The 27,840-nt window shown below is 48.6% G+C and overlaps 2 protein-coding genes across 2 annotated transcripts in view; one reads left to right on the forward strand and one right to left on the reverse strand.

Moving 5' to 3' along the window:
• Positions 1–935: 935 nt before the first annotated feature.
• LOC140420655 (uncharacterized) overlaps positions 936–27,840 on the reverse strand; it is a 69,388-nt gene continuing 42,483 nt past the window's right edge. The window contains exons 4-5 of the mRNA XM_072504652.1: positions 5,736–5,744; positions 936–1,742 (exon numbers count right to left, since the gene is read on the reverse strand). Of these exons, the coding sequence (XP_072360753.1) occupies positions 956–1,742; positions 5,736–5,744 (796 nt within the window). The 3' untranslated portion in view covers positions 936–955. The remainder of the gene's footprint in view (positions 1,743–5,735; positions 5,745–27,840) is intronic.
• Positions 7,629–27,840, forward strand: part of LOC140420661 (uncharacterized) — a 29,882-nt gene continuing 9,670 nt past the window's right edge. Inside the window, exons 1-2 of the mRNA XM_072504661.1 lie at positions 7,629–7,849; positions 11,943–13,435. Of these exons, the coding sequence (XP_072360762.1) occupies positions 12,504–13,435 (932 nt within the window). The 5' untranslated portion in view covers positions 7,629–7,849; positions 11,943–12,503. The remainder of the gene's footprint in view (positions 7,850–11,942; positions 13,436–27,840) is intronic.

Consider the following 27,840-nt stretch of genomic DNA (forward strand, 5'->3'; position numbering starts at 1 on the left):
CCCCCTCGCCTTTGAGCTATTCCACTGCCCTCCCTGTGGTTAACAAGCCAAACTCCACCTGTAGCCTCCGCCGTTCCCTTAAATGCCCTATCTCTGGAGTCTCCGCGTACCTCCTATCGACTCGTAGAATCTCTTTTACTAGTCGGTCCGTCTCTGCCCTGTCCGTCCTGTCCCTGTAAGCCCGGATCGAGATCAGCTCTCCTCTCACCACTGCCTTCAGCACTTCCCAGACCACCACTGCCGAGACCTCCCCCGTATCATTTACCTGCGGGTAATGCAACATGCATTTCCTCAGCCTCTCGCACACCGCTTCGTCCGCCAACAGCCCGACATCCAACCTCCATTGCGGGCGCTAATTGCTATCTTTACTCATCTGCAGGTCAACCCAGTGTGGAGCATGGTCCGAGATCGTAATCGCCGAATACCCCGTGTCCACCACCCCTGCCAGCGAGGCCCTACCCAAAACAAAGAAATCGATCTGAGAGTATACCTTATGTACGTGGGAGTAGAAAGAAAACTCCTTCATCCTCGGCTGCCTAAATCTCCATGGATCCATCCCACCCCATCTGCTCCATGAACCCTTTCAGTTCCTTTGCCATTGCTGGCACCCTGCCCGTTTTCAAGCATGATCGATCCAGGCCGGGATCAATAACTGTATTAAAGTCCCCTCCCATGATCAGTTTGTGCAAGTCCATGTTCTATTTTCTCTTTATCAGTTGCTTGGTCCTCCTTTGCTGAATTCTAAAACACGTTCTCAGTCCTCAGGTTTACTACTATTTTGGCCACTTTATGAGCCTCTTCCTCTGATCTAATGGAATCTTTAACTTTTCTTGTTCGCCACGGTTCCATCACTTTTCCTGTCTCAGAATCCCTGAGAGAGAAAGAGAAGAGAGAACGAAATGCAGTCCTGGATGTAATTGAAGCAGAACAATAACAGCAGAATCCATCACTGTAATCAATTGTGAACTTGTTGGTGTCTCAGCAGGGACGAGGAAACACAGAATCCCTTCCCACACTGAGAGCAGGTGAACGGCTTCTCCCCAGTGTGAACTTGCTGGTGTTTCAGCAGGTTGGATGAAGTAGTGAATCCCTTCCCACACTGAGAGCAGGTGAATGGCCTCTTCCCAGTGTGAACTCGCTGGTGTTTCAGCAGGCTCGATGAAGCAGTGAATCCCTTCCTACACTGAGAGCAGGTGAACGGCCTCTTCCCAGTGTGAACTCGCTGGTGTTTCAGCAGGCTCGATGAAGCAGTGAATCCCTTCCTACACTGAGAGCAGGTGAACGGCTTCTCCCCAGTGTGAACTCGCTGGTGTGACAGCAGGTTGGATGAAGTAGTGAATCCCTTCCCACACTGAGAGCAGGTGAACGGCCTCTTCCCAGTGTGAACTAGCTGGTGTTTCTGCAGGTTCGATGAAATAGTGAATCCCTTCCCACACTGAGAGCAGGTGAACGGCCTCTTCCCAGTGTGAACTCGCTGGTGTTTCAGCAGGCTCGATGAAGCAGTGAATCCCTTCCTACACTGAGAGCAGGTGAACGGCTTCTCCCCAGTGTGAATTCGCAGGTGTGTTTGAAGGCTGCTTGACTGAGTGAATCCCTTCCCACAGTGGGAGCAGGTGAATGGTCTCTCCCCAGTGTGAACTTGCTGGTGTTTCTTCAGATTGGATAACTCAGTGAATCCCTTCCCACACTGAGAGCAAGTGAACGGCCTCTCCCCAGTGTGAACTCGCTGGTGTTTCTTCAGACTGGATAACTCAGTGAATCCCTTCTCACACTGAGAGCAGGCGAATGGCCTCTCCCCAGTGTGACTGCGTTGATGAATCTCCAGCTCTGATGGGAATCTGTATCCCTTCCCACAGTCCCCACATTTCCACGGTTTCTCCATGTTTTGGGTCTCCTCGTGTCTCTCCAGGTCAGACGATCAATTGAAGCCTCGTCCACACACAGAACACGTGTACGGTCTCTCCCCGCTGTGAATGGTGTGATGTTTTTTCAGGCTGTGTAACTGGTTAAAGCTCTTTCCACAGTCAGTGCTCTGGAGCACTCTCGCTCGGGTGTGTGTGTCTCGGTGCTTTTCCAGTCACACTGATGGTTAAACTTTGTTGAAGCCAACAGGTCGGGCAAACATTTCTCCTTCTAGATTTAATGGCCGATGAACCGAGTGACTCTGTCAGATCCAGACGTGATGTTTGAGATTTCTGTCTGTAAATCCGATCCTTTGGAGTTTACAAAAGACATCACAGTCAGTCCAGGATAGAAATTCAGAACAGATTATTTTAATTTCTATGGAACATTTTTTCCTCTCTCATTCCCCAAAAGCCGTAAATCTCCATCCCACACACTCTCCCTCCATTCTCACTCTGCTGTATCTAATATTCACCCTCCCAATTCTCCTGAAGGTACTGATTCAGGCTGATTGACAGATCCCTGCTCACTGCTTCCTGTCCTGGACACAGATCATAACAAATAGGAGCCACAGTCGGCCATTCAGCCCATCAAGCCTACTCGACCATTCAATGGGATCATTGGCCGATCTACCTCAGCACCATTTTTCCACACTATCCCCCATATCCCTCGATATCTTCAATATCGAGAAACCTATCACTCTCGGTCTAAAAATACTTGATGCTGAGGCTCCACAGTCCTCTGGGGTAGAGAATCCCAAAGCTTCACCACATTGTCTTTGAATTCATTGCCGGGGGCAGCACGGTGGCGCAGTGATTAGCACTGCTGCCCCTCAGTGCCGAGGACCTGGTTTCGATCCTGGCCCCGTGTCACTGTCCATGTGGAGTCTTCACATTCTCCCTGTGTCTACATGGGTCTCACCCCCACAATGTAAAATGATGTGCAGGGTCGGTGAATTGGCCACGCTAAATTGCCCCTTAATTGGAAAAAAAAAGAATTGGGTACTCTAAATTTATTCTTTTTGAAGGACAATGAAGTTTTGGAGCCAGAGGTGTAATTAAAGCATCGTAAAAAGCGTGGACTAATGGAATGTTGTTTGGATGAAGGGGATTCCCTGTGGAGTTAATTAGATTTCAGCTTGGTAAGATGATGTCAGTACTGGGAGGAGCCACGGTTTCAGGCTTTTTGCAGCAAAGCAGTGTTTTAGTTGAGAATTAGTTCAAGACGTGAGCAGAGGTCAAGCATCTCAGTTCAGTTGAAAATATATGTCTGCAGCTAGATTGGCAGTTTCTTTCCAAGCAGTTCAGAAGAGTGTCATTCGAAGGCGAGCTGAAACAAGCTGAAACAGCTTCCCAGGTTTCTTCGTGGTTCTGACAGGATCGAGATCTTGTCTTTGAAGCGGTGACACAAGATCTCTCTTTCTCAAAGAATATCTGTGTAAAGCAGGTATTGCTGAGGGCGAACTGTGTTTAACGGTGGATTGAGAGCTGAGATGGTGTTTTTGTTGTTTGAGTGGGAATAAAGGGAGCAGTTAAGGGTTACTGTATTCACTGTATTGATTAGCATTGTTTAAGGGCTATTTGTCAGCTGTTTTCTGGTGCGATGTTAAATTTATTTTAATATTGTGTCAGTAATAAAGTTTGTTTTCATACAGCACAGCCTATTTTTTGTGAAATCACTCCTGGAGTGAGGTATCCTTCACTCACAGTCTGACAAAACACAAATAAAATATTGGGGTTTGTGTCCAGTGTCCGAGCCACTGTTGGGGTCTGGTCCGGGGTCATAACAGTGAGGAGGTGGGTTATGTGGATGTTTAGAGAACTTTGTACCCGAGGAGCAGAGATTTTACCTTCTTTCCAGCCCCACAGCAATGTCAGACTAGAATCTCTGACTTATTTGTGCCGAGGACGATCCTACACCTGGTGTCCTCTTGCACCACAGGGAGCATCCTAATCGCAGACCTTCCCCCGTTTGTCTGGAGTTTCTGCTCGAGGGCTCACCCCCAGGTCGAGAATGAGGAGGTTTGGAGCCTCCCTGAATTCATTTATTGTGCACTTTCGGGAAGAGTTTGAGTTCTTCCTTTTGGTTAACTCGACTCCTGGTATTTCCCCGCTCCATTTTGTGGGAGATGTGTAAAGTTTATACTCGGAGCTGATCATTTCTCACACTGCTAACAAAAGGTGCAGGATGCTGGAGAACCAGCGGCGTCTGGAGGTTTGTTTGGTGAAGGTGGAGGAGAATCATATGGAGGGCCCGAGTAAGCTATTGCTGAAGGAGGTTAACGCAGCAAGAGTGGCTTTGGACTCCCTGTTTACTCAGCAGGCCGAGAAAAGTTGAACGTTTGTCAGGCAGAAGTTGTACGAGTTTGGGAATAAGCCGAGCAAATACTTGGCCTGTCTGACAAAGAATAAGGCCGACTTTAGAGAAAATTGCTCGATGCAGCTTGGGGATGGAAAAGGGTCATGAAGACGGAGGAGAAAAACAGGGATTTGAGGAATTCTATGGAGGATTACACAAGTCTGAGCAGTCTGGTGATGTGTTGGTGGGTGTGGAACATTCTTTCTCTTCCCTGAAGCTTCTGGAGGCCTCAGAAAATCTTAATGAGACAGCTGGTTTGTGATGCAGAACAAGGCCAGCAGCGCGGGTTCAATTCCTGTACCGGCTGAGAATTCTGAATTCTCCCTCTGTGACCCAAACAGGCGCCTGAATGTGGCGACTTGGGGCTTTTCACAGTAAAGTCATTGCAGTGTTAATGTAAGTCTACTTGTGACAATAAAAGATTATTATATTATTTCTAGGAAACAGGTGTCAAAGGCCAAGAAGTAGCTGCAGCCGGGTAAAGCCTCGGGACCGGATGGCTGTGGATGAGTTTTATCGGGGGTTTGAGGATTTGTTGTTGGACCCATTGGTAGATATGTGTTGTCACTCTTTTGACTCTGGGATGGTGCCACCGACTCTTTGTGAGGTTAATATCTCTTTGATTCTGAAGGTGGGCAAGGACTCAGAGGAGTGGGCCTCTCATCGGCCAATCTCTCTTTTGAATGTTGACTTGAAACTGCGATCTTATGTTTTGGCGAAAAGGGTGGAGGACATCCTTCCGACAATCGTGCGGGAGGACCAGACTGGGTTTATAAGGAGAAGGTTTTCCAGTAGCAATGTTGGAAGGTTGCTGAATGTGATTCAGGCTTTTCAGAAATATGCATTGGATGGGCTGGTGATCTCCTTCGATGCAGAGAAAGCTTTTGCTCAAGTTGAGTGGAATTATCTGGTGTATCCGCTGCGAGGCTTTGGGTTGGGTGAGGATTATATTGAGTGGATTCAATTGTTACATCACAGACCGGCAGCGGCGGTGCTCACCAATGGTATAAGGATGTCAAATTTTGAGCTTCAGAGAGGGACAAGACTGGGCTGCCCTCTGCCCCCCTTGCTGTTTGCGTTGGCCATTGAGCCCTTGCTGGAGGATATTAGATCAGAAACTCTGATATCAAGACTGGAGGGTGGGGTGAGGCAGCACAAGATCACTCTGAGCGTCGATGACGGGCAGCTGTTTGTGTCGAACCCAGTGTTTCAGACCCGGACATTATTAGAGTGGGGGAGGGGGTTTGAACTGTTGAGGGGTAAGCCCTCTTTTCTTGCTAAGTTACCCTTCAGATGGTTCCCCTTGGGATTTAAATATCTGGGAATGTCAATGTCCCCCCTTTTTAGACAGCTATATGGGGCCAACTTTCCACAGCTGATGGTGACTATTAGGTGGGTCCTTGCCCGGTGGTCGGCTCTTCCGATTTCATGGTGAGGGAGAATCACCTTCATTAAAATGAATGTGTTGCCCAGACTGTTGCACCCTCTGCAGATACTGCCTATACTGCTGTCGAACAGAATTGTTAAGGAAATTAATGGAACGATTAGTACATTTATCTGGTCTCAAGTTTGTTCTGCTCCAGTCACCAGGAGCTAAGGGAGGGTTGGATCTCCCGAATATCAGACTATGTCAATTGGCCTCTCGTCTCAGGTTCATAAGGGATTGAGTTAGGATGGACCCAACATTCATCTGGCTCAATACAGAAGCAGACCAGTCAGGTCTCCCTCGATCCAAAACTGGCATAGGCTGATTATGGAATGCATCGCCATGCAATCTTTAATGTCTGTAATTGATTCCGAGTCTGGTGCATTGGGTGAAGTATGGAACTCCTATCTCAAATACATAGGCTCCAATTTGACTGACTTGCTCCTCCTGGGCATTCCACGAGTGAATTAAATTCAACTTCGGCTAGGAATAGGGCACAGTGGGTAGCCCTGCTGCCTCACAGCACCAGGGACCCAGGTTTGATTCCTTGAGTGGCTGTCTGTGTGAAGATAGACATTCTCCCTGTGTCTGCGTGTGTTTCCTCTGAGTGCTACGTTTTCCTCCCACAGTCCAAAGATGTGCAGTTAAAGTGGATTGGTCATGCTAAATTGCCCCTTAGTGTCCAAAGAGGTATAATAATAATTGCTTATTGCCACAAGTAGGCTTCAATGAAGTTACTGTGAAAAGCCCCTAGTCAACACATTCCGGCGCCTGTTCAGGGAGGCCGGTACGGGAATTGAAGCTGCGCTGCTGGCATTGTTGCGCATTACAAGCCAGCTGTTCAGCCCACTGTGCTGGTGTAGGTTAGGTGGGTTGTCTATAATCAATGCATGAGGTTATGGGGATAGGGCAGAGAGTGGGCCTCAGTGAAGTGCTCTTTCTGTGGGTCAGTGCAGATTTAATAATAATAATAAATGTACTTTATTACAGAACCATAAATAATATATCTAATCTGTACCATATAACAACACTGGACATTTCTCTGTCTGATATGAATTTACTGTCCCCTTAAATGTCAATCATCTCCTGGGGAAACCAGCCATTTAATTGTGAATATTAGAAAACTGACCATCCTTTCAGCCAAACAAATGTATCAAGGGAGGCACAGTGGTTAGCACTGCTGCCTCACAGTTCCAGGGACCTGGGTTCAATTCTGGCGTTGTGAGACTGTCTGTGTGGAGTTTGCACATTCTCCCCGTGTCTGTGTGGGTTTCCTCTGGGTGCTGTGGTTTCTTCCCACAGTCCAAAGATGTGCAGGTTAGATGGGTTGATCATGCTAAATTGCCCTTAATGTCCAAGAGGTTCAGTCGGTTTACTGGATTACAGGGATCGGGTGGAGGCGTGGGATTAGGTAGGGTGCTCTTTCTAAGGGCCGTGCAGACTCGATGGGCTGAATGGGCTCCGTCTACACTGTAAATTCATTGGTTCTATGAAGCTGAGGGAGGAAAGGATGTCAATTATTTTAAGAGAGAGAGAGAGACCTGGGCCAAGCTTTCCAGAGTTTGCACCCTCCCTGGATTCACTTCCTTTCCCTTCAGTTGCTGCAAGTGACCAATTGAAGGTGAGAATGAGAAAAGAAATGAAAAGGGGGAGAAAAGAAAGTGTTTTACTCACAGATGTTGGAGACAGGAGGACATTTCAGTCTGTGTGAAGTAAAATCTCCATTCACACCAAGCTCGCGCTGATTGGCTGGAGGAGCAGAGTCCTTCCGGTCCTCACTCTTCTCATTGGGCAACACCTCACCAGGAAGGTCAGGGGGTGGGCTTTCCCTCGCACATGCGCAGCCGCTCCTCTCTCTTGGACATGCGCAGTCCCGGCACGGAGGGAGGGAAAATCACTTCGCTCTGGCCGGAGCTGTCAGCCGGTTGGAAACCTTGTCTGGAGGAGGGGGATTAATGAGTGGCGTGGAGCTGCCGTGTCCGCGCGCCGGGCTTGAGCACTGGACCCTGAGACATCACCGAGGATTCCTGTGCGTGCGCCGGACTGTTGTTGACCAATGGGAAGAGTTGGTGAACCGGAAGGACTCTTCCACCATCCAATCAGCTCCCCTGTTGCCTGAATGCGGAAGCTGGACGATGAGGCTTCCTCTTGTCTCCAACATCTGTGAGTAAAACACTTTCTTTTCTCCCCTTTTCCATTTCTTTTCTCATTCTGAAGGTAAAGGAAGTGAATCCAGGGAGGGTACAGACTCTGGAAAGCTTTTCTCTCTCGTAAAGACATTGTCATCCTTTGCTCCCTCAGCTTGATCATAGAATTTACAGTGCAGAAGGAGGCCATTCGGCCCATCGAGTCTGCACCGGCTCTTGGAAAGAGCACCCTACCCAAGGTCAACACTCCCACCCTATCCCCATAACCCAGTAACCCCACCCAACACTAAGGGCAATTTATCATGGCCAATCCACCTAACCTGCACATCTTTGGACTGTGGGAGGAAACCGGAGCACCCGGAGGAAACCCACGCACACACGGGGAGGATGTGCAGACTCCGCACAGACACTGACCCAAGCCGGAATCGAACCTGGGACCCTGGAGCTGTGAAGCAATTGTGCTATCCACAATGCTACCGTGCATTTATTTGTCTGGCTAAAAGGATGGTCTCTTTCCCAATGTTCACAATTAAAGGGCTGGTTTCTCCAGGAGATGGCTGACATTTAAGGGGACAGTAAATTAATATCAGACAGAGCTATGTCTCGTGTTGTTATATGGTACAGATTAGATATATTATTTATGGTTCTGTAATAAAGTACATTTATTATTATTATTAAAAAATTACAAATTAGACATTTATATATAATCTCCACATCATATTATTTATGGTTCTGTCATAAATTACATTTATTATTATTTCTAGCCTTGTAATATTGTGCTGTAGCTATGTTATATATTTCCTGTCATCTCTTCCCTCAGAGGGTTATTAGTCTCTGGATCTCCCACAGGGACCAGTGGGGTGTGGGGGGTCATTGAATATATTCACGGATGAGGTGGACAGATTTTTAATAAGTTGTTATTTTTTAAATCATGTTTTAAACAATGAATGCAACAGAGTAACAGAAAGAATGGTGGAAAATGGTCACAGAGTGGAACAAGAGATATTGCCAACATCAATCCGAGCAACACATTGCAGAATTAATTTGGAACAGGATATTTGAGGGACCAGAGCCTCGAGATGAAATGCCAGATCAATTGAACAACCAGTTAACAGGTTAGAATAGTGTGTGGGGAAAGAGAGTAAGATTATATAATAACAGAGGATAACAATTCAGTTTGTAAAATATTACAAACAGACTAACCGGATATACAAATTAAAATGAATAACACAACATAGATGACAGAGAACTCCGATAGTGCAGAAGGCCATTCACCCCTCAAGTCTGCAGTGAGTCTCAGAAAGAACACTTCACTGAAGCCCACTCCCCATCCTATTCTCGTAAACCGGTGCGTTGATCATGGTCAAGCTATCTACCCTAAACATCTTGGACACTAAGGGGCAATTTAGTGTGACCAATACACGTTTGTTGCACATCTTTGGACAGTGGGAGGAAACTGGAGCAACCGGAGGAAACCCACAAAGACACAAGGCTCAGGAGGCGCAAGTCAGTCAAATTGGAGGCTATGTATTTGAGATAGGAGTCCCACACTTTACCCAATGCATCAGACTCGGAATCAATTACAGACATTAAAAATTGCATGGAGATGCATTCCATAATCAGCCTATGCCAGTTTTGGATACAGGGAGACCTGACTGGTCTGCTTCTGTATTGAGCCAGATGAATGTTGGGTCCATCCCAAGACATTATGAACCTAAGACGAGAGGCCAATTGATGAAGCATGATTTTCGGGAGACCATACACTCCCTTAGCTCCTGGTAATTGGAGCTCAACAGACTTCAGGCGAGATTTCTTTGTGTTCCAGATAGAGTCATAGATTTTTTTCAGCATGGAAACAGGCCCTTCGGCCCAGCTTGTCCATGCCGCCCAGTTTCTATCACTAAGCTAGTCCCACTTGCCAGGATTTATCCCCTATCCCTCTATACCCACCCTGCCCATGTAACTGGGGTTTAAATACAAAATTGTACCTGCCTCTACCACTGCCTCTGGCAGCCGTTCCAGATGCTCACCACCTTCTATCTGAAGAAATTTCCCCTCTGGTCTCTTTTGTATCTCTCTCCTCTCACCTTAAACCTATGTCCTCTAGTTCTAGACTCCTCTACCTTAGGGAAAAGATGTCGACTGTATACCTTATCTATGCTTCTCATTATTTTATAGACCTCTATAAGATTACATCTAAACCTCCTACGCTCCAGGGAAAAAAGTCCCAGCCAATCCAGCTTCTCCTTATAACTCAGACCATCAAGACCTGGCAGCATCCTCGTAAATCTCTTCTGCACTCTTTCTAGTTTAACAATATCCTTCCTATAATAGGCTGACCAGAACTGTTCCCCATCATCCAGATGAATTTTCTGTACTAAGGTTATGTCGACTTTCTCCTTAAGAAAGGAGATTATCTTTTTCCTTCTGATAGGGTGATGGATGCCCCGTACATTCCCTGAGAAAATTTGCAGATTAACTGCCGCCATTAGTTAGATGACAGAGAGAACAGGAACAGATTTTCACGCCTCAATCGGGCGTGCGCCATTACCCCCTCCTCCAACTCACTTTACACCAGAGGTACCAAAGACTCCCCAAACTGCTCCTTTCACAGATAAAAGCCCCGTCTGTACCAGAGTAGGATAAAGTCAACAACACATAAACCCTCCCATAATAACAAAAATACAAAAGAATCACCACCACAATAGATCCAAGGGGACATTCCTCAATAAGACTGAGGACCCGGAGGATTAACCCCACGGCCAGACTGTCGTTACCCTCAGGATACCTTCTCCAAAATGAGGAGAAGAAAAGAAGGGCCAACAAGGGAATGGGGATCGAATGTCCCTCCCACATTTTAGACCCACCCGTGAAGACCTGCATCCACCACCACCCACCCTTTGGCAATGGCGCCACTCGGTTCTGCCACGATTAACGCTCGGATAATAGAAGAAAGACGGCGGATAATAAGCACACGGCACATCTACCATAACTGAGATAAGATAATACGAGTCCCTGGAACACTCGAGGAGAAGAAGACATTCAATCGGCCCTCACAGAATAACAACTCCCTTCAACAGGATAAAAGATAACAAATTCAGACAACACCAAGATAGGGAAAGAGTCCGGATTAGAGCCTCAGTTAGTCTGGGCTGCAAATCATCGCTCCAATTCTTCCCCTTCATGGATTTAGCGAAGGCCAAGGCAGTAGTCGGATTATTGAAAGACTTGACGGAATTGTTGGATACAATTTCAGGATCACAGGACAAAGCGACATAATTCACTGTAAGGTGAGGTAGGAGCCAGGTCTCACCTCACCTTGCCCATCTCCAGGACCCTCTGGTGATCTTTCAAGCTGTGGAAGTGAATGATTACAGACCTGGGATGAAAACTATCCCTCGGCCTCAAAGACAGGATCCGAGGCCCTTTCTAATTTGAAATGCCCAGGCTTCACATCCAGCTTCAGAAAACGTGGCAGCCGGTCCTCGAAGAACCTAACGGGAGCCTTACCCTCCATACCTTCTGGCAGGTCGACGACTCGGATGTTCGGTCTCTGACCCTCAGTTCTCCAAGTTCTCCAGGAGTCCACCACACCACTCAGCCGGTTTTCCAAGGATTGAATTCTTGCCTCCGCCGAGGAGGCATCTTGCTCAACGTTCAGGATTCTCTCCTCCGGATCATCAAGCCTCTTCATGGTGTTTTACAGCTTGGCCTCATGAGCTCACAGATATTGAGTCAGCACACTCAGCCTCTGGTCAGTAACACGCAGAATGTCGCTGACATAGATCGGCCAATGATCCCACAGAATAGACGAGCAGGCTCGATGGGCCGAATGGCCAACTGCAGCTCGTATTTGTTATGATCTCTGTGCAGAGGACAGGAAGCAGTGAGCATGGATCTGTCAATCAGCCTGAATCAGCACCTTCAGGAGAATTGGGAGGGTGAATATTAGATGCAGCAGAGTGAGAATGGAGGGGGAGAGTGCGGGACGGGGATTCACAGCTCTTGGGGAATAAGAGAGGAAAGAATGTTCTCTAGAAACTAGAATGGTCTGTTCTGAATTTCTATCCTGTACTGACAGTGATGTCTTTTGTAAATTGTTTTTACAGGATATTAGAAGAGGAGGAATTACAGACAGAAATCTCAAACTTTACTTCTCGATCTGACTGAGTCTCTCAATTCCTTGGAACTGAATATCATCGGCCTTTGAATCTCGAAGGAGAAATGTTTGTCTGTTCTGTCGGCTTCAAAAGATTTTAACCATCAGTGTGACTGGAAAAGCACCAAGACACACGCACCCGAGTGAGTGTGTTCCAGAGCACTGACTGTGGAAAGAGCTTTAACCAGTTACACAGCCTGAAAAAACATCGCACCATTCACAGCGGGGAAAATGAATGAAATGAAAATGAAATGAAAATCGCTTATTGTCACAAGTAGGCTTCAATGAAGTTACTGTGAAAAGCCAATAGTCGCCACATTGCGGAGCCTGTTCGGGGAGGCTGGTACAGGAATTGAACCGTGCTGCTGGCCTGCCTTGGTCTGCTTTAAAAACCAGCAATTTAGCCCAATGAGCTAAACCAGCCCCTGAGAGAGACCGTACACGTGTTCTGTGTGTGATCGAGGCTTCAACTGACAGGTCAAACCTGGAGAGAAAGAAGAATACCCAAAACATGGAGAAACGGTGGAAATGTGGGGACTGTGGGAAGGGATTCAGGGTTCCATCTCAGCTGGAAGTTCATCGGCGCAGTCATACTGGGGAGAGGCCGTTCACCTGCTCTGTGTGTGAGAAGGGATTCAGTCGGTTATCCACCCTGCAGTTACACCAGCGAGATCACACTGGGAAGAGGCCGTTCACCTGCTCTCAGTTTGGCAAGGGATTCACTGAGTTATCCAGACTGCGGAAACACCAGCGAGTTCACACTGGGGAGAGGCCATTCACATGCTCTCAGTGTGAGAAGGGATTCACTGAGTTATCCAGCCTGCGGAAACACCAGCGAGTTCACACTGGGGAGAGGCCATTCACATGCTCTCAGTGTGAGAAGGGATTCACTACTTCATCGAGCCTGCTGACACACCAGCGAGTTCACACTGGGGAGAGGCCGTTCACCTGCTCTCAGTGTGAGAAGGGATTCAGTCGGTTATCCAGCCTGCAGACACACCAGCGAGTTCACACTGGGGAGAGGCCGTTCACCTGCTCTCAGTGTGAGAAGGGATTCACTCAGTTATCCGTCCTGCAGACACACCAGCGAATTCACACTGGGGAGAGGCCGTTCACCTGCTCTCAGTGTGAGAAGGGATTCGCTCAGTTATCCAACCTGCGGATACATCAGCGAGTTCACACTGGGGAGAAGCCATTCGCCTGCTCTCAGTGTGAGAAGGGATTCACTACTTCATCGAGCCTGCAGAGACACCATCGAGATCACAGTGGGGAGAGGCCGTTCACCTGCTCTCAGTGTGAGAAGGGATTCGCTCAGTTATCCAACCTGCGGATACATCAGCGAGTTCACACTGGGGAGAGGCCATTCACCTGCTCTCAGTGTGAGAAGGGATTCACTACTTCATCGAGCCTGCGGAGACACCAGCGAGTTCACACTGGGGAGAGGCCGTTCACCTGCTCTGTGTGAGAAGGGATTCACTCGGTTATCCAACCTGCAGAGACACCAGCGAGTTCACACCGGGGAGAAGGCGTTAACATGCTCTTAGTGAGAGAAGGGATTCAGATATCCGGACACCCTGCAGGAACACTAGCGAGTTCACACCTGGAAGAAGCCATTCACCTGCTCTGAGCAGGGGAGGCATTCAATGATCCGACCCAACTCCGGAGACACCAGCAAGTTAATTCTGGGGAGAGACCATTCATCTGCGCTCAATGTGGGGAGGGGTTTTGTGATTCATCGCACCTGTTGTGACTCCAAGTTCACAAATTACAGATGTTGGCTCCGTTATTGTTTCTGCTCTCACTGACATCCAGGACTGCATTTTGTTCATTCTGACATCTGGTGAATGGTGATGATTGGAGGGTTTCTTTCTGCTGGACTGGCCAGTCTAACACCTCTGCCTCCGGTGGGCTGACCATTTTTGAGGTTAGTTGCGATTACCTGGTTCCAAGTTTGACGAGGAGCACAGAATGAAAAGGCGTTTGCACGTTGGAAGATATTTAGTTCCCAAAGCAGCCATGTTGCCATGAAGATGGGCTATGGTGGTTACATGGTTCTTTTGCCTAATTTATCTGGGTGTTTCTCGCAGAAAGAAACTGCCATGGTCTGAGGGGCAAGTTGTCTGGTAGATTGGAAAATTACAATAAACAAATCACTGAAAGTGGCAACTCAGGTGGATAAGGTAGCTAAGAATGCAGACGGCATGCTTGTCTTCATTGGTCGGGGTATTGAGTATAAAAATTGGCAAGTCATGCTGCAGCTGTACAGAACCTTAGTTAGGCCACACGTGGAATATTGCTGACAATTCTGGTCACCACATTACCAAAAGGATGTGGAGGCTTTCGTGGTAGTCACCACTGAAGTATATATTGTATATCGAGGATGTCGATGTAGATGCTTTATGGTGAGGCCCTGTACTACAGGTATGGGGGTAGTTCCCTGCCTACTGGCTCCGCCCAGTAGGCGGAGTATAAATATGTGTGCACCCAGTACAGCAGCCATTTCGCCAGCTGCTGTAGGAGGCCACACATCTTAGTGTAGTAAAGCCTTGATTGCATCCAACTCTCGTCTTTGTGTAATTGATCGTGCACCAATTTATTACACTAAGTTTTCAGAAGATGGACCTCCGCATCAAGCAGGATCGCCTGCAGCTGCATCCGCAAGCAGACAACGCCAGAAAGGAGTATCAACACTGGCTAGCCTGTTTCGAAGCTTACATCGGGTCTGCGCCAGCCCCAATCCCAGAACCACAGAAGATCCAGATCCTTTACACGCGGCTGAGCTCCAATGTCTTTCCACTTATCCAGGACTCGCCGACCGACGCAGAAGCCATGGCGCTACTGAAGGAAAACTATGCTCAGCGGCCGAACACACTATACGCCAGGCACCTCCTCTCCACGTGTCGTCAACTTCCTGGTGAGTCAGTGGAAGATTTCTGGCGTGCCCGGGTTCCCCTAGTTAGAGACTGTTACTGTCAGGCCGTCTCGTCCATGGAACACTCGAATTTGCTCACGAGAGATGCATTTGTTACAGGCATAGGGGCCGATCACATCCGCCAGCGCCTTTTAGAACGGTCCACGCTCGACCTCGCAGAAACCAAAAAGCTAGAGCTCTCACTCACGGTCGCTTCATGCAACGTCCAGCCTATGCACCCGGCCGAGCGGCCCACCCCCCCTGTGCATCATGGACTCCGCAGACGGCCGCCCCATCATGGTCCCTATCAGCGAACGCCCTCAGCCAACCCCACGCCTGTGCCACGCGGCAGCCAACCGATCATTTTGCTGCAGTGTGCCAGGCCCGCTCAATTGCCACTATTGTTCCGGCACCCGCCACGTGCGGACAGTGGGCTCCGCCATTTTCCCTTCCTCAGACCACGTGCGACCTAAGGGTGCCGCCATCTTGTTCCCCCCAGGACCAACGGGCGCCACCATCTTGTTTTCCCCACGACACGTGCGGCCCGTGGGTGCCGCCATCTTGTTCCCCCCAGGACCAACGGGCGCCACCATTTTGTTTTCCCCACGACACGTGCGGCCCGTGGGTGCCGCCATCTTGTTCCCCCCAGGACCCCTGCCCATCCGGCACCTCAACCAGCTGCTCATCGCCCGCAACCACCGATGACCAGCCGCGTCTCGCCTCGGTCACGGTCGCAAAAAGAAACATCCTCCAAGAATTTGGATCATAATTAGGAGAGAGTGCACATCACTCAAAGGGATCCTACATTTTCAACACACAACCGTTAGAGTGGTTAACTGATACGAGTGGGATCATCTCAGGACAAAGTACACTTGGATCTATCCGCTTTCCGCAGTCTCGTCCACACAACCTTGCAACTGCTTCAACCAAAGTGAAGGTAGATGGGCACAAGATCTCCTGCCTGCTGGACTCCGGGAGCACCGAGAGCTTCATTCACCCCGATACGGTAAGGTGCTGCTCCCTCGCGCTACATCCCGTTAACCAGAGAATCTCCCTGGCCTCCGGGTCCCACTCCGTGGCGATCCGGAGGTGTTGCATCGCCACTCTCACTGTCCAAGGCGTGGAGTTCAGCGGCTTCCGTCTCTACGTCCTTCCTAACCTCTGCGCTGCCCTGCTACTTCCAGTGCAACCTCCAGAGCCTAACACTGAAATGGGGCAGGCCCCTACCACCCCTTACTGTGTGCGGCCTCGCGACCCTAAAGGTCGACCCACCTCCCCTATTTGCAAACCTAACTCCGGATTGTAAATCTGTTGCCACCAGGAGCAGACAGTACAGCGCCCAGGACAGGACCTTCATCAGGTCCGAAGTCCAGTCACTGTTTCGGGAGGGCATCATCGATGCCAGCAACAGCCCCTGGAGAGCCCAAGTGGTAGTCGTTAAAACTGGGGAGAAACACAGGATAGTCGTTGACTACAGCCAGACCATCAATCGGTACACGCAGCTCGACGTGTACCCACTCCCACGCATATCTCATATGGTCAATCAGATTGCACAGTACCGGGTCTTCTCAACTGTGGGCCTGAAATCTGCCTACCACCAGCTCCCCATCCGCAAGGCGGACCGCCCATACACAGCCTTCGAGGCAGGTGGCCACCTTTACCACTTTCTTAGCGTTCCCTTTGGCGTCACTAACGGGGTCTCGGTCTTCCAACGGGAGGTGGACTGAATGGTTGACTGGTACGGACTGCGGGCCACTTTCCCGTACCTGGACAATGTCACCATATGCGGCCACGATCAGCAGGACCATGACGCCAACCTTGCCAAATTTCTCCACACCGCCACTCTCCTCAACCTAACCTATAACAAGGAGAAGTGCGTGTTCAGCATGAGCCGCTTAGCCATCCTCGGCTTTGTGGTCCAGAACGGAGTTCTGGGGCCCGACCCCGATCACATGCGCCTCCTCATAGAACTCCCCCTTCCCCACTGCTGCAAGGCCCCCAAACGATGCCTGGGGTTCTTTTCATATTACGCCCAGTGGGTCCCAAACTATGCGGACAAGGCCCGCCCACTCATTCAATCCACTGTTTTCCCCTGATGGCTGAGGCTCCACCAGGCCTTCAACCATATCAAGGCCGACATCGCCAAGGCCGCGATGCACGCAGTCGACGAGACGTTACCATTCCAAGTCGAGAGCGATGTATCAGACGTCGCTCTGGCCGCCACCCTCAACCAGGCAGGCAGGCCCGTGGCATTCTTTTCCCGCACCCTACATGCCTCCGAAATTCGGCATTCCTCCGTTGAAAAAGAGGCCCAAGCCATCGTTGACGCTGTGCGGCATTGGAGGCATTACCTGGCTGGCAGGCGATTCACTCTCCTCACTGACCAACAGTCAGTTGCCTTCATGTTTAACAACACACAGCGGGGCAAGATCAAAAACGATAAAATCTTGAGGTGGAGGATCGAGCTCTCCACCTACAACTACGAGATTTTGTATCGCCCTGGTACGCTCAACGAGCCCCCTGATGCCCTATCCCGAGGTACATGTGCCAGCGCACAGGTGGACCGACTCCGGACTCTGCACGACAACCTCTGTCACCCGGGGATCACACGTTTTTACCATTTCATTAAGGCCCGCAACCTGCCCTACTCCATCGAGGAAGTCCGAGCAATCACCAGAGACAGCCAGGTCTGCGCGGTGTGTAAGCCGGACTTCTACTGGCCAGACCGTGCGCGCCTGGTGAAGGCCTCCCGCCTCTTTGAACGCCTCAGCGTGGACTTCAAAGGGCCCCTCCCCTCCACCGACCATAACACTTCCGTCCTCAGTGTGGTCGATGAACATTACAGATTCCCCTTCGTCATCCCATGCCCTGATATAACGTCTGCCACCGTCATCAAAGCCCTCAACACCATCTTCGCTCGGTTCAGCTTCCCCGCCTACGTCCACAGCGACAGGGGATCCTCATTCATGAGCGATGAGCTGCGCCAGTTCCTGCTCAACAGGGGTATCGCCTCGAGCAGGACGACCAGCTACAACCCCCGGGGAAACGGGCAGGTGGAAAGGGCGAATGGGACGGTTTGGAGGGCCTTCCAGCTGGCAGGAGGTCCTCCCCGACGCCCTTACTCCATTCGGTCGCTCCTGTGCACTGCGACTCATGAAACATCTCATGAATGTCTCTTTGCCTTCCCTAGGAAGTCCCACCTCTGTGTCCCTCCCGACATGGCTGACAGCTCCGGGACCCATTATCCGCCGTAGGCACGTTCGACTCCACAAGGCGGACCCGTTGGTTGAGAGGGTACAGCTACTTCACGCCAACCAGCAGTACGCCTACGTAGCGTACCCCGACGGCCGCCAAGACACAGTCTCCCTCAGGGACCTGGCACCAGCTGGTTTCTCCCCCCCCCCCCCCCCCCCCGCTCCGGCGCACCCCACCGCAGTTCCCGCTCCAGGATAATCCGTCCTTCCCCGGCTCACACCCGGGGATGAAGAGGATTTCGCCACGCTCCCGGAGTCACCAAAGACCAAACCAACGCCGGAGTCACCGCCAGCACTGCTCTCAACGGCAGATCAAGGCTCCGGACCGCCTGAACTTGTAATATTTTCTGTATTTGAAATCACATCTTTCTGCATATAGTTCTCCACCACCCCCGCCGGACTCAATTTTAACAGGGGGTGAATGTGGTAGTCACCACTGATGTATGTATTGTATATAGAGAATGTCGATGTAGATACTTTATGGTGAGGCCCTGTACTACAGATACAGGGGTAGTTCCCTGCCTGCTGGCTCCGCCCAGTAGGCGGAGTATAAATATGTGTGCTCCCAGTATAGCAGCCATTTCGCCAGCTGCTGTAGGAGGCCACACATCTCAGTGTAATAAAGCCTCGATTGCATCCAACTCTCGTCTTTGTGTAATTGATCGTGCATCAGCTTTGGAGAGAGTTCAGAGGAGGTTTACCAGGATGTTGCCTGGCGGGTATTAGCTATGCGGAGAGGTTGGATAAATTCTGATTGTTTTCACTAGAGCGACGGAGTTGAGGGACGACCTGATAAAAGAGTGGCATGGACAGAGTGGATAGTCCGAAGCTTTTTCCCCGGTTGTAAAACTCAATTACCAGGTTGAAGGTGTGAGGGGCAAAGTTTAGAGGAGACATGCGAGGGAAGTTTTTTACACAGAGGGTGGTGAGTGCCTGGAACTCGCTGCCGGAGGTGGTGGTGGAAGCAGGTACGATAGTGACGTTTAAGAGGCATCTTGACAAATACATGAATCGGTTGGAAATAGACGGATACAGATGGAAGCACAGAAGGTTTTAGTTTGGATAGACATCATGATCAGAGCAGACTTGGTGGGCCCAAGGGCCTGTCCCTTTGCTGTACTGTCCTTTGTTCTTTGTATGTCGATAAACAATAGACAGGCAACTGCTCGCATTTTATTTACATAAAATATAGATTTCTTTAAGAAACAAAAATTAAACAGCAAAATGAAGCTATCGTGGCTAACAAGGAAAGTTAAAGATTCCATTAGATCAATGGAGGAGACTCATGAAGTGGCCCAAATAGTAGTGAGCCTGAGGATTGAGAACTTGTTTTAGAATTCAGCAAAGGACCAAGAAACTGATGGAAGAGAAAATAGAATATGAGAGCAAACTGGGGAGAACTGCAAAAGCTCCTATAGGAATGTGAAAAGGAAAAGATTGGCAAAGACCAATGTGGGTCCATTCCAGGCAGAGACAGGAGAATTTATAATGGGGAATAAGGAAATGGCAGAGAAACTAAACTGTGTGTGTTTGTCTTCATGGAGGAAGATGCAGAAATTGTCCCAAAAACATTAGAGAACCAAGGGACTAGTGAGCAGAGATTAGTATTAGTGAAAAAGCAGTACTGGAGAAATTAATGTGGTTGAAAATTAATAAATCCCCCAAAGCTGATGCTCTCCATCCCAGAGTGTTGAAAGAGGCGGCTGTAGAGATAGTGGATACATTGGTGATCATCTTTCAAAATTCTATAAATTCTGGAATGATTCCTGCAGAATGGAAGGTGGTAAATGTAACCCCAATATTTAAGGAGAGAGAGAGAAAACGGGGAACCACAGACCCATTAGCCTGACATCAGTAGGAGGGAAAATGCTACAATCTATTATAAAGGATGTGATAACATACGAATTAGGAGCAGGAGTAGGCCACTCGGCCCCTCGAGCCAGCTCCACCATTCAAAAGGTTCATGGCTGATCTGATTGTATCTTGGGAGATAGTAATATTCTTTATTATAATCACCTTTATTATTGTCACAAGTAGGCTTACATTAACACTGCAATGAAATTACTGTGAAAATCCCCTAGTCGCCACACTCCGGCACCTGTTCGGGTATACAGAGGGAGAATTCAGAATGTCCAATTCACCTAACAAGCACGTCTTTTGGGGCTTGTGGGAGGAAACCCACACTGTTTTGGGGAGAACGTGGAGACTGCACAGACAATGACCCAAGCCGGGAATTGAATCCAGATCCCTGGAGCTGTGAAGCAACAGCACTAACCACTGTGCCTCCATGCCGCTGTGTCAGTTATGGGGAACAAGGAAATGGCAGAGGAGTTAAACAGATATTTTGCAAAAGTCTTTACGGTGGAAGATACTTAAAATATCCCATTAATACTAAAGAATATGGAGGGAGCAATTAAATACCATCATTGGAGAAGTTGTATTGGACAAACTAATGGGGATAAGATAAGTCCCCTGGATGGCTGCATCCTAGGATCCTAAAATAAATGGCTGCAGGGATAGTGGATGCATTGATTGTAATTTTCCAAAAATCCTTGGATTCTGGAGAAGTACCAGAGGATTGGAAAACTGCCAATGTGACAACCCCCTGATTCAGAATGGGAGGGAGGAAAACAACGAGACACTATAGGACGATTAGCCTAACATTTATTGTTGAAAAAAATGTTGGAATCAATTATTAGGAAATAATAGCAGCACATTGAGAAAATCATAATCTAATCAAGCAGAGTCAGCATGGCTTTGTGAAAGGGAAACCGTGTCTGACTAATTTATCAGAGTGTTTCGAGGAAGTCTCAACCAGAGTGGATAGAGGGGGACCAGTAGATGTGTTGTATTTAAACTTCCAGAAGGCCAATATCATTTAGGACCTTTCCCATCCCTTGTGGATCTGTACATAGATGACCTAGTGTATCCTTAAGAGGCTCTACCCTCTCCCTAGTCACTCTTTTACCCTCTATGTATCTGTAAAAGCTCTTTGGATTTTCCTTTGCTTCATCTGCCAAGACAATCTTATGTCCCCTTTTTACTCTCCTGATCTCTATCTTAACTCTACTCCGACAAACACTGCACTCTTCAAGGGATCCACTTGATCCCAGCTGCGTATGCATGCTTTTGCCTCCTTTTTGACCACAGCCTCAATATCCCGAGTCATCCAGGGTTCCCTCCTCTACCAGCCTAAGAGGAATGTGCTCACCCTGAACCCTAGTTAACACCTTTTTGAAAGACTCCCACTTGCCAGCTGTCCCCTTGCCTGCAAATAGCTGATCAATAATTTTGCAATAAAATCAGAAGGGCACTGCAGGGCTACAGAATTGGACAAATGTGAGACTGACAGAATTGCTCGACAGAGAGTTGGCATCGACTCGAGTTGCTGACTAACTCCTTCTGTGCTGCAATGCTCTGAGGCTGGAAATATATAACAAAACAACAGTACTAGATTACAAGATTGGAAATAAATGTACTTTATAACAGAACCATAAATAATACATATATGGTGACTAGGGGCTTCTCAAAGTAACTTCAATGTAAGCCTCCTTGTGACAATAAAGATTATTATCATTAATATGTACCATATAACAACATGAGACATATCTCTGTCTGATATTAATTTACTGACCTCTTAAATGTCAGCCATCTCCTGGGGAACCCAGCCCTTTAATTGTGAACATTCAGAAAGAGACCATCCTTTTAGCCAGGCAAATAAATGTGTCAATCTGAGGGAGCAAAGGATGCCAATGTCTTTAAGAGAGAGAGAGACCTGGGCCGACCTTTCCAGAGTCTGCACCCTCCCTGGATTCACTTCCTTTCCCTTCAGTTGCTGTAAGTGACCAATTGAAGGTCAGAATGAGAAAATAAATGGAAAGGGGGAGAAAAGACGGTGTTTTACTCCCAGATGTTGGAGACAGGAGGACGTTTCAGTCGATGTGAAGCTCAGTCTTCATTCACACAACGCCCGCGCTCTGACTGTCCTGGTCCTCCAACTCTTCCCCCACACATGCGCAAGCTCCCCTCACCCTTGGGCGCGCACAGTTGCGGGCCGCACATTTGCACGGCGGATAGAGTGGTTTCCGCAGCGCGGGGCATTATGGGGGCTTCGGCCGCCATTACTCATTCGGAGCCCAGTCTCCAAACTCCTTGGACTTGGGACTTTTGCGGGGGGGGGGTAGTCACTGGATTGGATTATGACGCCCCCCTTAGTAAAACAGTTTGTTAACTTCAGGTGTAAAGATTTAGACACCTGGGTGACATATTGGGGAGAGCAACAGGTGAGAGTGAAACTGAACCCGAGAGTCAGCACCTTCCAGGAGGAGAATTGGGGGAAAAGCAGGAAGTACTTCTGCACTGTATGTTGTATGTTCTATGGGGATAGTGGGATTAATTAGTGTTGAAATCAATTGGGAGGAGGGAGTGTGTGGGGGATAGAGATTTATAGTTTCGGAAGAAGGATTTCTGTGACAACAAGAATTATCAATTCTGAATTTCTATTCTATAATTACAGTGATGACTTGATGATGTCAATCCTATTACGCCCATTAAAGTCTCTATCAGGTCAGTCTTCAACCTTCTCTTTTCCAGAGAAAATATTACCAGCCTGTTCAACATATCCTGTAACTTAATCCCTCTCAGTTCTGGTATCATCCCTGTGAAACTTTCTAGAGATGCAGGTAGGGCAGTGGATGTTGTCTATATGGACTTCAGTAAGGCATTTGACAAGGTCCCTCATGGCAGACTGGTACAAAAGGTGAAGTCACACGGGATCAGGGGTGAGCTGGCAAGATGGATACAGAACTGGCTAGGTCATAGAAGGCAGAGAGTAGCAATGGAAGGGTGCTTTTCTGATTGGAGGGCTGTGACTCGTGGTGTTCCGCAGGGAACCGTGCTGGGAACTTTGCTGTTCATAGTATATATAAATAAATTGGAGGAAAATGTAACTGGCCTGATTAGGAAGTTTGCGGATGACGCAAAGGTTGGTGGAATTGCGGATAGCAGTGAGGACAGTCGGAGGATACAGCAGGATTTAGATCATTTGGAGACTTGGGCGGAGAGATGGCAGATGGAGTTTAAACCGGACAAATGTGAGGTTTTGCATTTTTGAAGGTCTAATGCAAGTAGAGAATATACAGTGAATGGTAGAACCCTCAAGAGTATTGACAGTCAGAGAGATCTAGGTGTACAGGTCCACAGATCACTGAAAGGGGCAACACAGGTGGAGAAGATAGTCAAGAAGGCATACGGAATGCTTGACTTCATTGTCGGGCATTGAGTATAAATATTGGCAAGTCATGTTGCAGCTGTATAGAATCTTAGTTCGGCCACAATTGGAGTATAGTGTTCAATTCTGGTCGCCACACTACCAGAAGGATGTGGAGGCTTTAGAGAGGGTGCAGACGAGATTTACCAGGATGTTGCCTGATATGGAGAGCATTAGCTATGAGGAGAGGTTGAATAAACTCGGTTTGTTCTCACTGGAATGACGGAGATTGAGGGGCGACCTGATAGAAGTCTACAAAATTATGAGGGGCATAAACAGGGTGGATAGTCAAATACTTTTTCCAGGGTAGAGGGGTCAGTCACTAGGGGGCATAGGTTTAAGGTGAGAGGGGCAAGGTTTAGAGTAGATGTACGAGGCAAGTTTTTTACGCAGAGGGTAGTGGGTGCCTGGAACTCGCGACCGGAGGAGCTGGTGGAAGAAGGGACAATAGAGACGTTTAAGGGGCATCTTGACAAATACATGAATAGGATGAGAATAGAGGGACACGGACCCCGGAAGTGCAAAAGATTTTAGTTTAGACGGGCAGCATGGTCGGCACAGGCTTGGAGGGCCGAAGGGCCTGTTCCTGTGCTGTACTTCTCTTTGTTCTTTGTTGTCTTTCCGTTTGAACGAGCAGATAATTAATATTTGGGCTTAGTATAATTTAGTTACAGGTGCCTAATTTCTCTATTCTAAATTGACCCTCCTAAAGGTTTAGTTAGGAAAAGCCTTAAACATCTGGCAAGACAGAACTGTGAAATAGCAAATACTATCAATGCTTTAGTTCAAGTGACTTCACCATCTGAGAAGACAGCTAACAATATCAATGTTTATTTAAAAAACATGAACGACTTTCACCCCTTCAATCTTTTTTTAAACATGTTTTTCAGTGGGTTTTTGAACAAAGTATATTTACTGTTATGTACACAGAATAAAATATACATATATATATATATATATAGAAGAGCACACACAAACAAAAAATAATAAAATAAAATAGCTGGTAGGGTATTATGCACTAGCTCAACAACAGCAACTCTGTACAATTGGCAGTATTATTTTTAACACATAAGTAGGCATCTGTTTGTGGGGGAGGGGGGAACTGGGGAGGTACATATACATTTGGGTGCCAGAGAAACAATTACAGAGGGCAATACTCGAATGGATCTGGTGTTGTTCACCCCTTCAATTGACCGACCACCCCAGGTAGGAGTGTGAAACAGCGATTTCCCAAAATCCTGCCACAGGAGCACTGAGTATCTCCATGACTAGAGTCCAACTTGCAACGCCCAAGATCACTCACAAATCCCACGTTTACCTCTTGAATTAACATTCCCTGATCTGAATAAGACCTGTTGTAATCAGACAATTGGTTATTGTTTTTATTGGGTTAATTTTATTGGATTTAACCATTTATGTAAATTGCTCCTTGGAGCAGAACAATGGGACTGTTCAGGATCTTTCTATTATCCGGAAGGTAGGGAGGTGGAGGTAGTGGTCGCAATGGACGCAGAGAAGGCTTTTGATCGGGTAGAATGGGAATATCTGTGGGAGGTACTGGGACGGTTTGAATTTAGGCGGGGCTTTATTGACTGGGTCAGGTTGCTGTATGAGGCTCCTGTGGCAGGCGTACGGACGAATAGAACAACATTGGACTACTTTAGACTGCACCGGGGGACGAGACAGGGATGCCCCCTCTCCCCACTGTTGTTCGCGCTAGCTATTAGAGCCACTGGAATTGCTCTGAGAGCTTCAAGGGGCTGGAAGGGGCCGGGGGGGGGGGGGGGGGGGGGGGGGGGGGGGGGCGGTGGAGCACAGGGTCTCGCTTTATGCAGATGATGTGCTTCTGTATGTATCGGACCCAATAGAGGGGATGGAAGAAATCAGGAGGATTCTTGGGGAATTTGGCTGGTTTTCAGGGTATAAGCTAAATATGGTGAAAAGTGAGATGTTTGCGTCCGGGCGAGGGGACAGGAATGGCGATTGGGGGAGCTACCGTTTAGATTAGTGGGGAAATGCTTTAGGTATCTAGGCATCCATGTGGCGCGGGAATGGGAATGGCTGCATAAATTAAATCTGGCCCGACTAGTAGACCAAATGAAGGACGATTCTTGGAGATGGGACGCGCTTCCGTTGTCACTGGCTGGGAGGGTGCAGATGGTGAAGATGATGGTCCTCCCGAGATTTCTGTTTGTATTTCAGTGTCTCCCCATTTTTTTTCCGAGGTCCTTTTTTAAACGGGTTAACAAAGTGAGCACTGGCTTTATTTGGGCGGGCAATACCCCACGAATAAGGAAGGTAATGCTTGAGCGGAGTTGGGGAGATGGCGGGCTGGCGCTGCCAAATTTCAGTAACTATTACTGGGTGGCGAATATAGCCATGATCAGGAAGTGGGTTGGGGGGGCGGGGGGGGGGGGGGGGGGGAGGTCGGCATAGCAGCGTATGGAGGCGGCTTCATGCAATGGCACCAGTTTAGGTGTATTGGTAACTGCGCCTCTGCTGTTCCCGCCGGCACAGTACTTCACCAGCCCCGTGGTGGTGGCGGCCCTGAGAGTCTGGGGGCAATGGAGGAGACATGGGAGCAGATGGAGCATTGGTCTGGTTCTCAATCTGTAATAATCACCGGTGTGCCCTGGGAAGTATGGATATGAGGTTCCGGGTATGCCAGAGAGCAGGGATTGAGAGGATGGGGGATATGTTTATAGAGGGGAGCGTTCCGAATATGAGGGCGCTGGAGGAGAAGTTTGGGTTGGCGAGGAGAAACAAATTCAGGTACCTGTAGGTGCGGGACTTCCTACGTAGACAGGTGTCAACCTTCCCGCTCCTACGACCAAGGGAGATTCAGGACAGGGTAGTTTCCAGAGGGTGGGTGGGAGAGGGGAGTGTCTCCGACATTTATAAGGAACTTATGGGGTCAGAGGAGACGCAGACCGAGGAGCTGAAGCGCAAGTGGGAGGAGGAACTGGGAGGAGAGATAGAGGATGGTCTGTGGGCAGACGCTTTGAGCAATGTGCCAGGCTCAGCCTGATTACAATTCAAGGTCGTTCATCAGGCTCACATGACAGGGGCCTGGATGAGCAGATTCTCTGGGGTGGAATACAAGTGTGCAAAGTGTGCGGGAGGACCAGCGAACCATGTCCACATGTTTTGGGCATGTCCGAAGCTTCTGGGATTTTGGCTGGGGTTTGCAGATGTCATGTCCACGGTGTTAAAAACAAGGGTGGCACCGAGTTCAGAGGTGGTGATTTCCGGGGTGTCAGAAGATCCGGGAATCATGAGAAAGAGGCAGACGTTCGGGCCTTTGCTGCCCTAGTAGCCCGGAGACAGATACTATTTTTTTTTTTAAATAATATTTTATTGAAAATTTTTGGTCAACCAACACAGTACATTGTGCATCCTTTACACAACATTATAACAATACAGATAATAATGACCTTTTTTATTTAAACAAGAACAAAAGAAAACAACAACAAATAAATAAATATTAAATAACAAAAATAAAAACTAGCCCTAATTGGCAACTGCCTTGTCTCAGGCCACCAACCCCCCCCCCCCACCCCACCCCCCCCCCCCCCCCCCCACCCCCAAGTCCTGGGCTGCTGCTGCTGCCTTCTTTTTTCCCCCATCTATCTTTCCGCAAGATATTCGACGAACGGTTGCCACCGCCTGGTAAACCCTTGAGCCGACCCCCTTAGGACGAACTTAATCCGCTCTAACTTTATGAACCCCGCCATATCATTTATCCAGGTCTCCACCCCCGGGGGCTTGGCTTCTTTCCACATTAGCAATATTCTGCGCCGGGCTACTAGGGACGCAAAGGCCAAAACATCGGCCTCTCTCGCCTCCTGCACTCCCGGCTCTTGTGCAACCCCAAATATAGCCAACCCCCAGCTTGGTTCGACCCGGACTCCTACTACTTTCGAAAGCACCTTTGTCACCCCCATCCAAAACCCCTGTAGTGCCGGGCATGACCAAAACATATGGATATGATTCGCTGGGCTTCTCGAGCACCTCGCACACCTATCCTCCATCCCAAAAAATTTACTGAGCCGTGTTCCAGTCATATGTGCCCTGTGTAATACCTTAAACTGAATCAGGCTTAGCCTGGCGCACGAGGACGACGAGTTTACCCTGTTTAGGGCATCTGCCCACAGCCCCTCCTCGATCTCCTCCCCTAGCTCTTCTTCCCATTTCCCTTTTAGTTCGTCCACCATAGTCTCCCCTTCATCCCTCATTTCCCTATATATATCCGACACCTTACCATCCCCCACCCATTTCTTCGAGATGACTCTGTCCTGCACCTCTTGTGTCGGGAGCTGCGGGAATTCCCTCACCTGTTGCCTCGCAAAAGCCCTCAATTGCATGTACCTGAATGCATTCCCTTGGGGCAACCCATATTTCTCAGTCAGCGCTC

The sequence above is a fragment of the Scyliorhinus torazame genome, chromosome 5, assembly GCF_047496885.1.
Source record: "Scyliorhinus torazame isolate Kashiwa2021f chromosome 5, sScyTor2.1, whole genome shotgun sequence".
Classification (NCBI taxonomy): Eukaryota; Metazoa; Chordata; class Chondrichthyes; order Carcharhiniformes; family Scyliorhinidae; genus Scyliorhinus; species Scyliorhinus torazame.